Consider the following 13,575-nt stretch of genomic DNA (forward strand, 5'->3'; position numbering starts at 1 on the left):
AAACATAATCCATCAAAGAAATAATTAATATTTTAATGTATTTCCCTAAAATTAAAAACTTTGGCTGAGCAAAAAAAAGAAAAGAAAAAGAAAAAGAAAAAGAGTATCAAGAGAATGAGAAGACAAGCCATAGATGATTGTAAAATATTTGCAAAAGACACATCTGATGAAGAAATATTATCCAAAATACATTAAGAGCTCAGAAAACTCAACAGCATAAAAGTGAACAATCTGATTTTAAAAATGGGCAGAAAGATGGGCATGGTGCTATATCAGTAGTACTTGTGAGGTCAAAACAGGAAGATTATAGGTTCAAGGCCAGCCTCAGCAATGTGGTGAGACCCTGTTTCAAAATAAAAATGGCTACAGCATAGCTCAGAGGTAGAATTCCCCTGGGTTCAATTCCCAGAACCAAAATAAATAAAAATGAGCCGGGTGTCGTGGTGCACACTTGTAATCCCAGTACTTGGGAGGCTGAGACCTGAGGATTGCAGGTAGGTGGCCAGCCTTGGATAATTAGCGAGGCCCTCCACAATTTACTGAGACCCTGTTTCAAAATAAAAGCATAAAAAATAAGGGCTGGGGGGTGTAGCTTAGAGGTAAAATGTCTCTGGGTTCCATCCCCAGTACTGCAAATTGAATTAATTAATTAATTTTTAAAATGGGCAGAAAACTTGGAAAATACATTATCAAAAGAAGATGGCAAATAAGAACATAAGAAAGATTTTCATTATATTTCATCAGGGAAATGGAAATCAAAACAACACTGAGATACCATTACCCATCTATTATCATCATTCACCACCAACGAAAACACTGTCAATGCTATGGCCACTTGTGAAGACAGTTTGGCAGTGTTTTCACAAAATGAAACATATTCTTACTATATGATCCACAAATCGTGTACCTTGGTACTTACTCAATGAAGCTGAAAACCTATTTCTATTTTAAAAACCTGGATGTGTATAGCAGCTTTCATCATAATTTTCAACAGCTGGAAACATCCAAAATATCCTTCCATCCGTAAATGGACAAATAGGTTGTAGTACATCCAACCAGTGTATCAATATTCAGTGCTGAAAAGAAATGAGCAATCAAATCATGAAAAGACAAGAAGAAAATGTAAATGTACATTGCTAATTGAAAGAGACCGATTTGAAAAGGCTGCATATTGTATGATTCCAACTATATGACATCCTGGAAAAGCCAACTCCACACTCAGCATACAGACCAGTAGTTTCCAGGAGCTGGGACAAGGAAGGAATTAGGCCAAGCACAGAAGATATTTAGGGCAGGGAAACTATTTTGTGTGATATAATGATGAAAATATGTTAGTATATATTTATTAAAATCCATAGGGGGTACAAAACCAAGAATGAATCCTAAGGTAAACTGTGGACTTTTGGTGCAAATGACATGTCAATACAAAGTCATCAGTTATAACAAATGTGCCATTCTGCGGGAGATGTTGATGGAGGAGGCTATGTGTATGTCAGGCAGGAGGTACACACAAGCCTATGTGCTTCCTGTTGAATTTTGCTGCAAACCTAAACCTGCTCTAAATAACAAGTCTATTAATTAAAGAATTAAGTTTTTATGATACAGTGGATGAAACCCAGGGGCTTTCTACCTCTAGCTACACTCCTAGACATATTTTATATTTAATTTGAAACAGGGTCCCACTAAGTTGCTGAGAACCTCACTAAGTAGTGAGTCTGGCTTCAAACCTGCACGATCCTCCAGTCTCAGCCCCCCAAGTACTGGGATTACAAGCGTGCGCCACCACGCCCGGCTAAGAATTAAAATATAAGCCAGGCATGGTGTTGCACATCTGTAATTCCAGTACCTGGGAGGCTGAGACAGAAGGATGGCAAGTTCAAATCCAGAATACAGTAAGTTAACAAAATTTTGTTTGGAAATAAAAAGGGCTGGGGTGTAGCTTAGAGATGGAATGCCCCTGGGTTCAATCCTTACACACACACACACACACACACACACACACACACACACAGAATTAAGATTTGAAAACACAAGTGCATCCACTGGGAAATGTCACAGAAAATAAAAAATCAGGTGCTTCCCCCAATATGCAAAAACTAGGAAGAAATGGGTAATAGGAGGAAATCTAGTTGAAGAAAGGGCCCTATGGAGGAGCAATTAAGGTGACCAATCAGAGGGGATGGGATGGGGGAAGATGGAATCTCTTTAGAGCACATGACGCACTTAAACAAATATATTAAAGTCAATCACTAAATCAAGCATGGGATTGAAGAAGGGGGAGGGAATGGGATGGGGATTGGATAAGGGCTAATTGGGTGATGTGTGCTTGTATATCATCACAAATCTTGTATTCCATTCAGATGTTTGACTACAGTGCACTAATAAAAACATATTAAAAAAAGAAAAGAAAAGAAAAGAAAACACAAGTACAAAGTTTTAAACAATACTTACCTCACAGGTTGTATAAGAAATGTGATAGGAAGATCTGACCTGGGAATTATGACTTGCCAACTATACTGAACATTTCTGTCTACTTGTTATGTCTAGATGGATGACTAATAGGACCACAGACCTACATCCTTAAAATGAAATGCTTGGTCTTCCCTCTAAACCTGTCCCTTCATTGGTTTTACTCCGATCAGTTGTGGCACTGCAGTCTACCCTGTGGGCTAACCCATGAGTACCAGAGCAACATCTCCAGTGCCTAAAATGGTGCCTGGAACAGCTTAGAAAAGATTTGCTGAATGAGTGAGCAAAGTTCCTTGCTCAGTTTCCACATCTGTCATAGTGGGGTTATATTTACTGGCAAGGGTAAGAAGTGGGGAAGGATATAAGAAAGACATATGATATAAATAAAATGTCCATAATATAAATAAATGCATGATGCCTGGTACGTAGTCATCTAGTTGGGGGCCTTATGAAGTAGATTTCTTTTTATGGCATCAACTATACTATCAGTAGCAGCTACATTTTTTACACTATAAAACGTGCCAGGCATTTTCCTAAGCATTTTATCTGGGTTATTTCAGTTTATCCTTAAACAAACCCTATGAAGACAGGTATCAGTCATCAATTTCTTCATAAGACAATGTTAAAAACAAACGTGTCAGTGACTTACCCAAGTTCTCAGAGTCATATTTTTACCTCTATTCCTTGTAAGACAAATGCAGAGGACTCCCCAAATGAATATAGAGTTGGATATTAATAACATACTTTTCATACTAGGGCTTATGTCACAGCCTTTTCAGTGACGTTGGCCATCCCCTGGCCAGCCCACCTACAATGTCCCGAGCTCACCACTGCCTCAGCACTGATGACACGACAGCTTAAGAATTCCATTGGCTTCTTTCTCTCTCTTACACACTCTGCAGTGACACAATTAAGTAGCCCCTACACATGAACATCACTGTCAGCTCTGTTCATTCTTTCAGAGAACTTCCGTCTTTGGGTGTCAATATTTTAAAGTAACGTCTGGTCTTGGGTCATGCATTTTAAGAAACTAGTTCCTTTATGGAGAAGTACAGCTTCATTAGTAAAACTGTGGGATGAAACCTACCTTCATCATCCTTGAAAGAGCACTGGCTGTAAAAGTAAGTCTTAATAATTAATTTGGCTTTTCTTTTAACCTGTAATGACCTTCATGTTTCATTATATCTTAATTGCTGAAACTGCTGCTTTCTCTTAGAGTGAGAAACTATCAAAAATGTGTTCTACTTTTTCTAATAATTAGCCACATTTTTAAAAGTGATGTAACTATATATAATTCATCTTTACATTTTGTTAAATAATGTATTTTATTAATTTAAACATAATGAAGAAAACCATGTTGAAAATTACTAGCTGACGGAATTATTAGTCTCAGAGCTCTCAAGTGCCAGAATCATACTAATGAAGAAGGGATAAAATTAAAGGGACTTTGTGCATATGATATATAAAAAACCAAATTTTTAAAAATATGGGTAAGTATTTTTCAGGTTTCTTCTGTGAAATCAAACATCACCCATCAAGTGCTCCAATAATGTCCTATGCCAACCAGAGTCTTAGCATTAGCCATGTTGCAGTTTAATAATTCCATTTGACTCTTCTCTCTCTACTTGAGCACTTAGTTCAAGTATTTAGTCCATCATCCTTCTATTTGTTCTAAAATAGTAGTGAGCCGGGCGTGGTGGCGCATCCTTGTAATCCCCACGCTTGGGAGGCGGAGACAGGAGGATCGCACAGGTTCGAAGCCAGCCACGCTGGCTTAAGAGACCCTGTTTCCAAATACAAAGTATAAAATAGGTCTGGGAGTGTAGCCCGAAGGTAGAAGGGTTTCCAGGAACCCAGTACCACCAAAAAATAAATAAATAAATAAAATAAAATAGTACTGATACCTACACATGCATTTTCTAAGTCCTTAAAATAGGGAATTGGACACAGGGGCATTTTACCACAGAGCGACACTCCCAGCTTATTTCATTTCTTACCTTGAAACAGGGTCTCTCAAAGTTGCTGAAGTTCTCACTAAATTTCTGAGGCTGGTCTCAAACCTGTGATCCTCCTGTCTCAGCTTGTCAGGTACTGGGATTACAGGCCTGCACCACCACGCCTGGCTTCAAGTAGATTTTTGAGGGAGGAATTTTTATCTGCACAGATAAGGATGCTGAAGCACATAGAATTGAGTAGTTTTCCTATACTGCCCCCAATCATGATCTGTACTCAGCCGGTGTTACCTAGGCCCTGGGCTTGGTACACGGGCCAGCGGTGGCAGTTTGGAGTGCCAGCAATTAATTCCTGCTGGAGGTTGGAATGGGGGAAGATCTTGCTAAGTTTTGTATAAAAAGTAGACTTAGGGTTGGGTCATGAAGATTGAATAGGATTTTAGAAGTTGTGCAGGCACTTTGAATTTGAGACTGAAATAATAAATCTTAGGCTCAAAAAGAAAGAATGAGTGGGGGTTTCACATAAGGAGATTGGAGAAATAAGGAGATGAGCAGTTAAGATGGAGAAACAGATATTGCCTAAGTGTGGATAACAGAGGGCTGTTGGCGTTAGTTAAGGTACCAGAAGTTCTCATAATTAGAAATAAGCTTTTAAAAGGAGGGTGGGACTATATCATGATGGTTTCTGAATTCAAGAACAGAAAGTTTGAACTCCCTGGTTTAGAGAGAACTGCTGTATTCTATAATTGCTTAGAAGGAACACTCCAACAGAAATACTTAGTAATTATCTCCCAACATGATAGAGGTATTTAGAAAATGCAAGCCATAGGCTCTATACCCTTACCTGTGTCCTCTGTCCTTCTCTTAAAATTCTTAAAAATCAATTGTCAGTTGTAATAGAGGGAGGTGCAGTGCATCTGTTATTTGAAAATCCTTTCACTTAAACATCGGCGCCACCTTGTGGATAAATGGTCCTCAGTGTATTGGTTTTAAAAAACGAAAACTAGATGAAGAGCATTATTTCACATTCTGTCTATATGAATTATCTTATAAAAAAGTGTTTCAAGCTGGGTGTGGTGGCACATGCTTGTAATCCCAGCGCTTGGGAGGCTGAAACTGGAGGATTGCACACGTTTGAAGCCAGACTCAGCTACTTAGTGAGGCTCTCTGCAACTCAGTTAGACCTTGTTTCCAAATAAAATATAATATAGGTCTGGTAGTATAGCCCAGAGGTAGAAAGCCTCTGGGTTCCACCCCCAGTACCATAAAAAAAAGTCTTTCATGAACAAGATTTATATGTCTTGAATATTTGATTATTCAGAAGTAATTTGTGCTGCTATTTTTGATGACTTCTAAGTTCAAAATTGTGGTCATTTGCCATTTTGCTGTACTGTATGTAAAGAGAAACAATGTATAAAGAAAAGAGGAAATGTGTTAATTTATTCTCATAAATTATATTAGGCCACATATAATTTTAGTAGCATGAGTGCTTGTGCTTGCCAAGGTGATTGGGTTCCTGTATGCATATGTGTCTGTGTGCTTAGTAAAGACTTTGGCTATCTGGCTGTGACATGTGCAAATCTTTCAGTCCACTCTATCCACAAACCTTGGAGAAAGTAAATTAAAAGTCTCCTGTAGCCACCAAGTTTTAAAAAGTCTCCTAAAGCAAGCAATGAGGAAAATAGCTTTGAAGATACAGCATCTTCTGAAGATACCAACTTACTTTTTCTCAGGCAAAGAATAAAGTTCAGACTGAGACCCATGACTATTAAAGACAACCTCTATAAGCAGATAATCCGTGAGGCAAGGTAAAATACAAATAAAAAGAAGACAGAACTGAGAGGATGGACACCTGGTGATCTGAAGACGGAAGATCAGGGATGCCATGGGGTCTTTCTGCAGTCCCTGCATCTACCTGTCATTCCTAGCTCCACCCACTGAGAGCCTGGCCAGGTGAGGTCTGGGTGCTTCCCAGGTGGTTCACATCATGCCTCGTACAGAATCTCATCTCAGGTCCCACACTCTTATTTCACAAGTTTCTGGCCCCTTATCCTTCCTAAAGACTTTGCAGAGACCAGGAACCCCCCATCTCTCTCCATCTTGCCTTTTCTTAGTTTCTTTATCTTGTCCACTGTGTAAACCTCTGAATGAGCTAAAGTCCTCCAGGCTGATGAGTTGGGTAGTCATCTCAAACCACTCTCTTTAACTCCCATCCCAACCCTCTGCTCTGAGGGGACATCCCTTCCCTTCCTGTGGGTAATGCTTGAGTGGCCATCCCTCTCTGAGCGACAGATGGACATAAGCTTCTCATAAGACCTAAAAGTAACCAACATATGCTATGCAGGCCTAAATTTAGCTCCCTTATTTGTCTTTCATAATTGTGCATACTTGAGATCCCTTCATTCTATAGTGGTTATTGTATTGTCCAGTTCTCCAAGATAGGTAATAGATAAATTAACCATTCTGTAAATCATGAAGACATTGAGCCTTTCTTTTAATTATTTCCCAATTACAAATTCTCTGGAAAACTACAGTAGCACAACCAGTCGCCAAAGCACAAAAGAGCTGAATTTAAAAGACTACTACAAGTGGGGTTTGCAAATGTTGGCTCTGCTTCCATACGTGAGAACAGCTGTCCTGGTAGATTTCTTACTCCAAACCTTTAAAAGAACTTAGGGATTTTTTTTTTTGCACTGACGTCTTTTAGAAAAACTTATGTTATAATGAGAAAAGAAGGAACTATGAAAGTAAGGAGCAAAGACAAAAAAAAAAAAACACACACAATCTCAATACGGGTTTTTCGTGTAAAGGTTCCGCACGGCGGGCCTGTTGGATGTGTCACAGGTGCGATGGAATATTCATCTTGTCTCTCTGTGATATCTGTCTTTGTGTTTGGCATTACCGAGCCTTAGAGGTTATCACGAACGCCAGTTGTGTGAAATGAGTGCAGCTGACAGGATTTAAAGTCTGAGAAGAGCCTTTCTAATCCATCTATTCCCTGCTGCCCGCCTTAGGCCATGCCACTTCTGCAAGACTGTACGACATCCCTGCTCCTCCGACAGGAGCCGCGCTCATTTCCTGAATGTCAGTCAAAGCCTCCCTCCTTGAGGAATTGGAGAAATTTGAGTTTCTCCTTTAACTAGAAGGAAAGAGGTATAAAGAATATCCAGCACAAGACAAGTGTTAGTATTGTCACCACCAGAGCTTAACTTTTTCTTTATTATTTTTGCTTCAGCTGTCTAGAAACATAATGTAGAGTTCTTTTTTCTCCTTCACTTGATGTTAGCTTAATTCATAAAATAAATTCAGAATTAATCTTATGTGTAGAGACCAACTAATTGTCAAAATGTTAAAGTCCATCCATTTTAACTGATAGTTATGTGTTAGGCATTGCTCTAAGTACTGGAATACAAAGTAGACCAAGATCCTGCTCTCCTAGAACTTGCATCCTAGTAAACAGAAGAACAATAAATAAATAATGATCCAGGTGTGGTGGTGCACGCTCGTAATCCCAGCATGTGGGAGGCTGAGACAGGAGGATCACGGTTCATGAATAGACTCAGCTACTTAGGCCCTTAGCAACTCAGTGAGACCCTGTTTCAAAACAAAGAATAAAAAACTGGGCTGGGGGTGTAGCTCAGGGGTTGAATGCCCCTGAGTTCCATCTGCAGTAATACAAAAAAAATAATAAATTAATGTGCCATGCACCAAGAGGTGGGAAGGGCTGTGAAGAAGAAGAATAAGCAAAGTCAGGACATTGGAATAGGTATCAAGGGTTACCATTCTACATAGGACGGTCAGGGAAGGCCCCTCAGGTAAGGTTATATTTGAACAGAAGTCTAAACTCTGTGAGAGAGGGATCCATGCTGGAATCTTGAGAAAGCATGACAGAGGCGGGGAGGACCACTTTGTTTGATGTTTTTTTAAAAAGGTGGCATAAAGGGGCAAAATAAAAGGCAGTACCACAAATTAAGAGGCTATTAAGTCTAGAAAGTTGCTGTGGATTGGCTTAAAGTGATAATTAAGGAAGTAGTGGGTAGTGATTGGATTCCAGACCTACTTTGAAGAGAAAGCCAACAGGAGTGCCTGATGAATTGAGTGTGAGGTCTGACAAAAACAAGAGGAGTCAAGAAGGACTGCTAGGCACGTGGTGCATACCTATAATCCCAGTACTTGGGATGCTGAGACAGGAGGATCACAGGTTCAAGGCCAGCCTCAGAATCTATTTCAAAATTAAAAATAAAAAATGCTGGGGCTATACTTCAGAGGTGGAATGCCCCTAGGTTGAATCCCCAGTAACCCCCACTCCCCACAATGCAGACACACACACACACAAGAAAAATTAGTTGCTTCACCCTAAAAGTTTCTGATTCAGTAGGTCTTGGAGACATCTAGGAATTTCCAGTTTTCACGTATTCTCAGACAATGCTAATGCTGCTGATCCAGAGACCAGATGACTGTAGGACCACTGAGCTGGGGAAATTGGCTGGGGAGGATGGCAAGGGCAGCACTAAGGCCCCCTCATGGCTGACAGTCATGCATGAAAGTGAATTTGTCAGCTCAGCCGTGCGTCTTTCCCCAGCCCTGTTCTGCAGCTAAGAGCTGGCAGAAATAGGAAGATAGTTGGGCTTCACCAGAAAAAAAGCAGAGAATTGATATCACCAGGATGCTTGGGAGATTTTGTTTCTCTGTGATGTCTTTGTATACTGAAAATTTGATTTGTATATTCTTTATTATAAATAGAAAGGATTAGAGAAACTGAGACTGAGTAAGAGGAAAATGAGTTCGTGGTTGAAGTTTACTGTTGTATGACTTAGAAATAAAGCAGGATCATATCCACCTCTGGTGTATCATATTACTAAAAGAAAATCCTGTTCAATTGTACTGTTTCTATGATCTACAAAAGAGCAAACTTCTGTGGAAAAAAAACTCAGTTCTTTTATATTTTATAAGGTTATGTCACAAACTAAATTTTATGAGGCTTATATTGTTCTCTGAAAATGTTCATATCCTCCTACAAAAAAATATGTTGTTAAGTGAAAAGCTTCATACACAGGGAATGAATATTGGCCTGTGTAGTAAGGAGAGAACCAGGGCCACTAATCAGAACCAGCTCACTAATCAGAAATTACTGACTTCCATGACCAAGAGCAGTATCAATTCAGATGAGTATTATAACAGCAATTTGAATATAGTATGGTATGTTTACACCCTAAAAAGTATTATATTAATTTTAAATGTTGCTGATTTTTTTATTCAAAAACAAAACAGATTTTATTGGAGCCAGGCGTGATCCAGGATGTCTTAGCAGCCGGCAGTCACCTGCAGCTGTTGGAGCTTCTCAATTTATGTTCCCACTATCTCATCCAGGTATGTGACCTTGCATCCTGCTAAATGCTCTTCCCCTTCCCTTCCTCTGCAGTCATAAGCTGTCTTCTACCACCCGGAGCCCAGTGGCAGGTAAAATGGGGTGCATATGTGGGCCATAGTGGTAACATTTTTTCAGGACACAAGCTGAAAGGCAGCTATAGTTCTTGTGTCTTTATAAATGGACATTTTCCTTCATCCTCCCTGCCCACCCCAGGTCCCCACTACCCTGGGGCCTCAGATTAACTCAACAACCATGCACAGACTTTCCTATGGGGTTCTGTTTTGTGTGTGTGTGTGTGTGTGTGTGTGTGTGTGTGGTACTGAGGGTAGAACCCAGAGGCTTTCTACCTCCGGGATATACTCCCAGCCCTATTTTTTGTATTTCATTTGGAAACAGGGTCTCACTGAGTCGCTGAGAGCCTCACTAAGTAGCTGAGGCTGGCTTCAAACCTGCGCGATCCTCCTGTCTCAGCCTCCCAAGTGCGGGGATTACAAGCATGTGCCACCACGCCTGGCTCCTATGGGGTTCTAAAGGATGCCTCTGCAAAGGGCCGTGGTCTGAAGCAATTCTGTCTTGTTGTGGAGATAACCACAAATGCAAGAAAAGTCAAGTAGTCATTAAAGATTTCAGTAATATCATAAAGTCATATATAATTAATTGCCATGTGAATTGATTCCCCTGACTTGATAAATGGCCAGGAAAGGCTGGGGTGGGGAGTGGTCTCCATACACCACGCATCTACAGTGTATTTACAAATGTTTCACAGTCAGCTCTTACAACAACTTTGCACATCTTTAAAAATTATAAATCATAGACTTGAAATGTTCTCTACTTTCTTGAGTCAATTTGGCTGGTAAGTGGTAGTTTTGGGTTTTTTCCCCCAAAGACCATCTTTTCTCTTTGATGAAAACTCTTTTTTGGGTAGGAAGACATGGGACATTGGGTAAACCTCCTGGCTAAAAAGGCTTTTTATTTTATTTATTTTACAGTGTTAAGAACTAATTTCCAGCTGGGCATGGTGGCACAGGTTTGTAATCCCAGCATTCAGGAGGCCGAGACCGGAGGATCACGGTTCGCGGACAGCCTCAGCTACTTAGTGAGGCCCTCTGCAACTCAGTGAGACCTGGCTTCAAAATAAAGAATAAAAATTGGGGCAGAGAGTGTAGCTCAGAGGTTAAATGCCTCTGGGTTCCACCCCCAGACCAGCAAAAAAAAAACCCCAAAAAACCTAATTTTCTATTTTAGTGTCCTCCAACTTTCCCTACTGGTTTCACTTTTACGTGCACTTCTTAGAACATTATAACAACAATAAAAATTAATTTAAAAATAATAAATCTATACAGTTTTATTATATTATATTCACACGTGTGACAGAATATTAATGAGCAGAAAAATCTATTATTTTCTGCCCAATTTATTTACTTAATCATTTTCTCTAAATATGTCCTTTATTGCTGACTTCTGTTACTCATTAGGTAGTCTACAAATGTCTTTCTTATATGGCATCCTAGTTCATCTTCCCAGCAATCCCGGGACATAGGAACCACGGTGTGAGGAATTTTAGCCACGTTCACCTATGGAGCAATTCAAATGCAGCATATGAAATTTTTATTGTCATCACATTACACTGAATCTTATGATACATGTTTATTTTAATCTTATTTCCCTTCCTTTTCCCCTCAGTAGTGTTGGGATGATAATATTGGTTTTCTTTTCTTTCTGCCAGTAGCAAAGAAGAATCACATTGAAAGGTTATATGACTTCAAAAGTGTGTATCTGACTTGTGAAGCTGAAGTTACTTTTATTTCACATTTCTACATCAAATGCTGCAACTTGAGCTTTTAAGCATCATCCCTCAGTTCACTTTTTCCAGGGCAGACAATAATCAGTGATGCATGTTAACAGACACTTAGTAATAGTGTTAATTATCATGACGCATATTTGAAACCATGTGTGGCTACAGGTGTGTGTATTGATACCTACAACGTTCTATAAATGAGAATTCCCAATGAATATTGGAAGTTTATTTATATTTCCATCTACCTGTCATATGAATTTGTTGAGATAGTGACTGTTTCACTTTGGAGTTTAACTCTTGCACTTCATTATTTTGTTGAAGTAAAAATGCAGTTTGCATTATTTTTTTTATTATTATTTTGAGGAGCTGGGGATAGAATCCAGGGGCATTCTACCTCTGAGTGACACCCCCAGCCCTGTTTTTTATTCTTTATTTTGAAACAGAGTCTCACTGAGTTACAAAGAGCCTCACTAAGTAGCTGAGACTATCCTTGAACCGTGATCCTCCTGTCTCAGCCTCCCAAATGCTGGGATTCCAAGTGTGCGCCACCACACCCAGTGGTATATTTTGTTGGAGTCATTATTTTCACTCCTTGAGATGGTTGAAGTTTTGAGATCTTTTGTCTGCTATTTGAGATCCTCTGCCTACATCCAGTCCCAAACGAAATGTGAACTCTTTCCCTCGTCTTTATTCATTGTTCTTCTCCAGAAATTTTCACCAGAAATATGCAGCAGTTCATTAAAAAGCATTTACTGAGCTGGGCGTGGTGGCGCACGCTTGTAATCCCCGCGCTTGGGAGGCTAAGTAGGAGGATCGTGCAGGTTCGAGTCCAGCCTCAGCTACTTAGTGAGGCTCTCAGCAACTTAGTAAGACCCTGTTTCCAAATAAAAAATATAAAATAGGTCTGGAAGTATAGCCTGGAGGTATACCCAGTACCCAGTACCACCCAGTACCACCAAAAAAAAAAAAAAAAAAGCATTTTCTGAGTTGGACGTGGTAGGCACATCTGTAATCCCAGTACTTGAAAGGCTGAGACAGGAGGATAGCAGGTTAGAGGCCAGCCTCGGCATCTTAGTAAGATCCTGTTTCAAAACAAAAATGGCGCCAGGCATGGTGGTGTACACTTGTAATCCCAGCAAAAACAAACAAACAAACAAAAAATGGCTGTGAGTGTAACTCCAAGGTAGAATGTCCCTGGGTTCAGGCCTCAAAAAAAAAAAAAAATAGGTTACTGCCTTTAATATGGCTCCTATAAAATTCATGAATAGCATTGCTTTTCAAATTATGTGTGTTTACCTATATTTCATTCACTCTTTTAAATATTGTAAATGAACACCTGGGAAAATGATGGGCTACAGATGTAGATATTCCATCATGTCTTCTGGTTTACTGAGCTCATCATATAAACATTACAAACTTTTGAATCCAGTTTGGTTTCTCAAAATCGAATTTTTCCCAGTTCATTCTGATGAGCTACTGAACATATTCAAGTGGGCAATTCTCACTACATCCGTAAGAACCTGCCTTGCTCTCTACCCACTGATCTGCTTGCTGCCTGGAGATTTGGACACAGTGTTACTAGCCTTCCTGACCACCGTGTCCAATCTGTCACCAACTTAGGCCAGGTCTACCTCACACATATCTCTCAACCCTGGTGCTTTTCTGCATCAATAATGCTATTGCCTTTCTTTGTACTCTCACCATTCTTGCATAAGTGTTCAAATTGGTTCAAAAGATCCTCCGAAGGGGCTCGCTTGTTTCTAGCCTCCATCCAGGCCAAACCATAGCCCCGTGAGCATCAGGAGTTTTCCTAGGGGAGGAAACCAACATTTGCCAAGGACCTATCCGTGCTGAGTGCTTTGAGAGGACTCACATTTTCATTCTGCTTAGTAACCCCATAAGGCAGGTAGGTGTTGTTTTCTTTTTACAGATGAAGGAATTTAAATTCAGAAGGAAGAGATTGATCTGGATTGAAACTTCCATTA

At 39.8% G+C, this 13,575-nt stretch overlaps 1 protein-coding gene across 8 annotated transcripts in view; it reads left to right on the forward strand.

Moving 5' to 3' along the window:
* Window positions 1–13,575, forward strand: part of KLHL32 (kelch like family member 32) — a gene marked incomplete at both ends in the record, with an annotated part of 159,244 nt that overhangs the window by 66,228 nt on the left and 79,441 nt on the right. For 6 of the 8 annotated variants that reach the window (XM_080700372.1, XM_080700377.1, XM_080700376.1 and 3 more), the window contains one exon: window positions 9,693–9,791. The exons of the other annotated variants lie outside the window; for them this stretch is intronic. In XM_080700372.1, coding sequence (XP_080556498.1) covers window positions 9,693–9,791 — 99 coding nt within the window. The remainder of the gene's footprint in view (window positions 1–9,692; window positions 9,792–13,575) is intronic. 8 annotated transcript variants of the gene reach the window in all.

Source organism: Muscardinus avellanarius, assembly GCF_963383645.1.
Source record: "Muscardinus avellanarius genome assembly, chromosome: 8".
NCBI lineage: Eukaryota > Metazoa > Chordata > Mammalia > Rodentia > Gliridae > Muscardinus > Muscardinus avellanarius.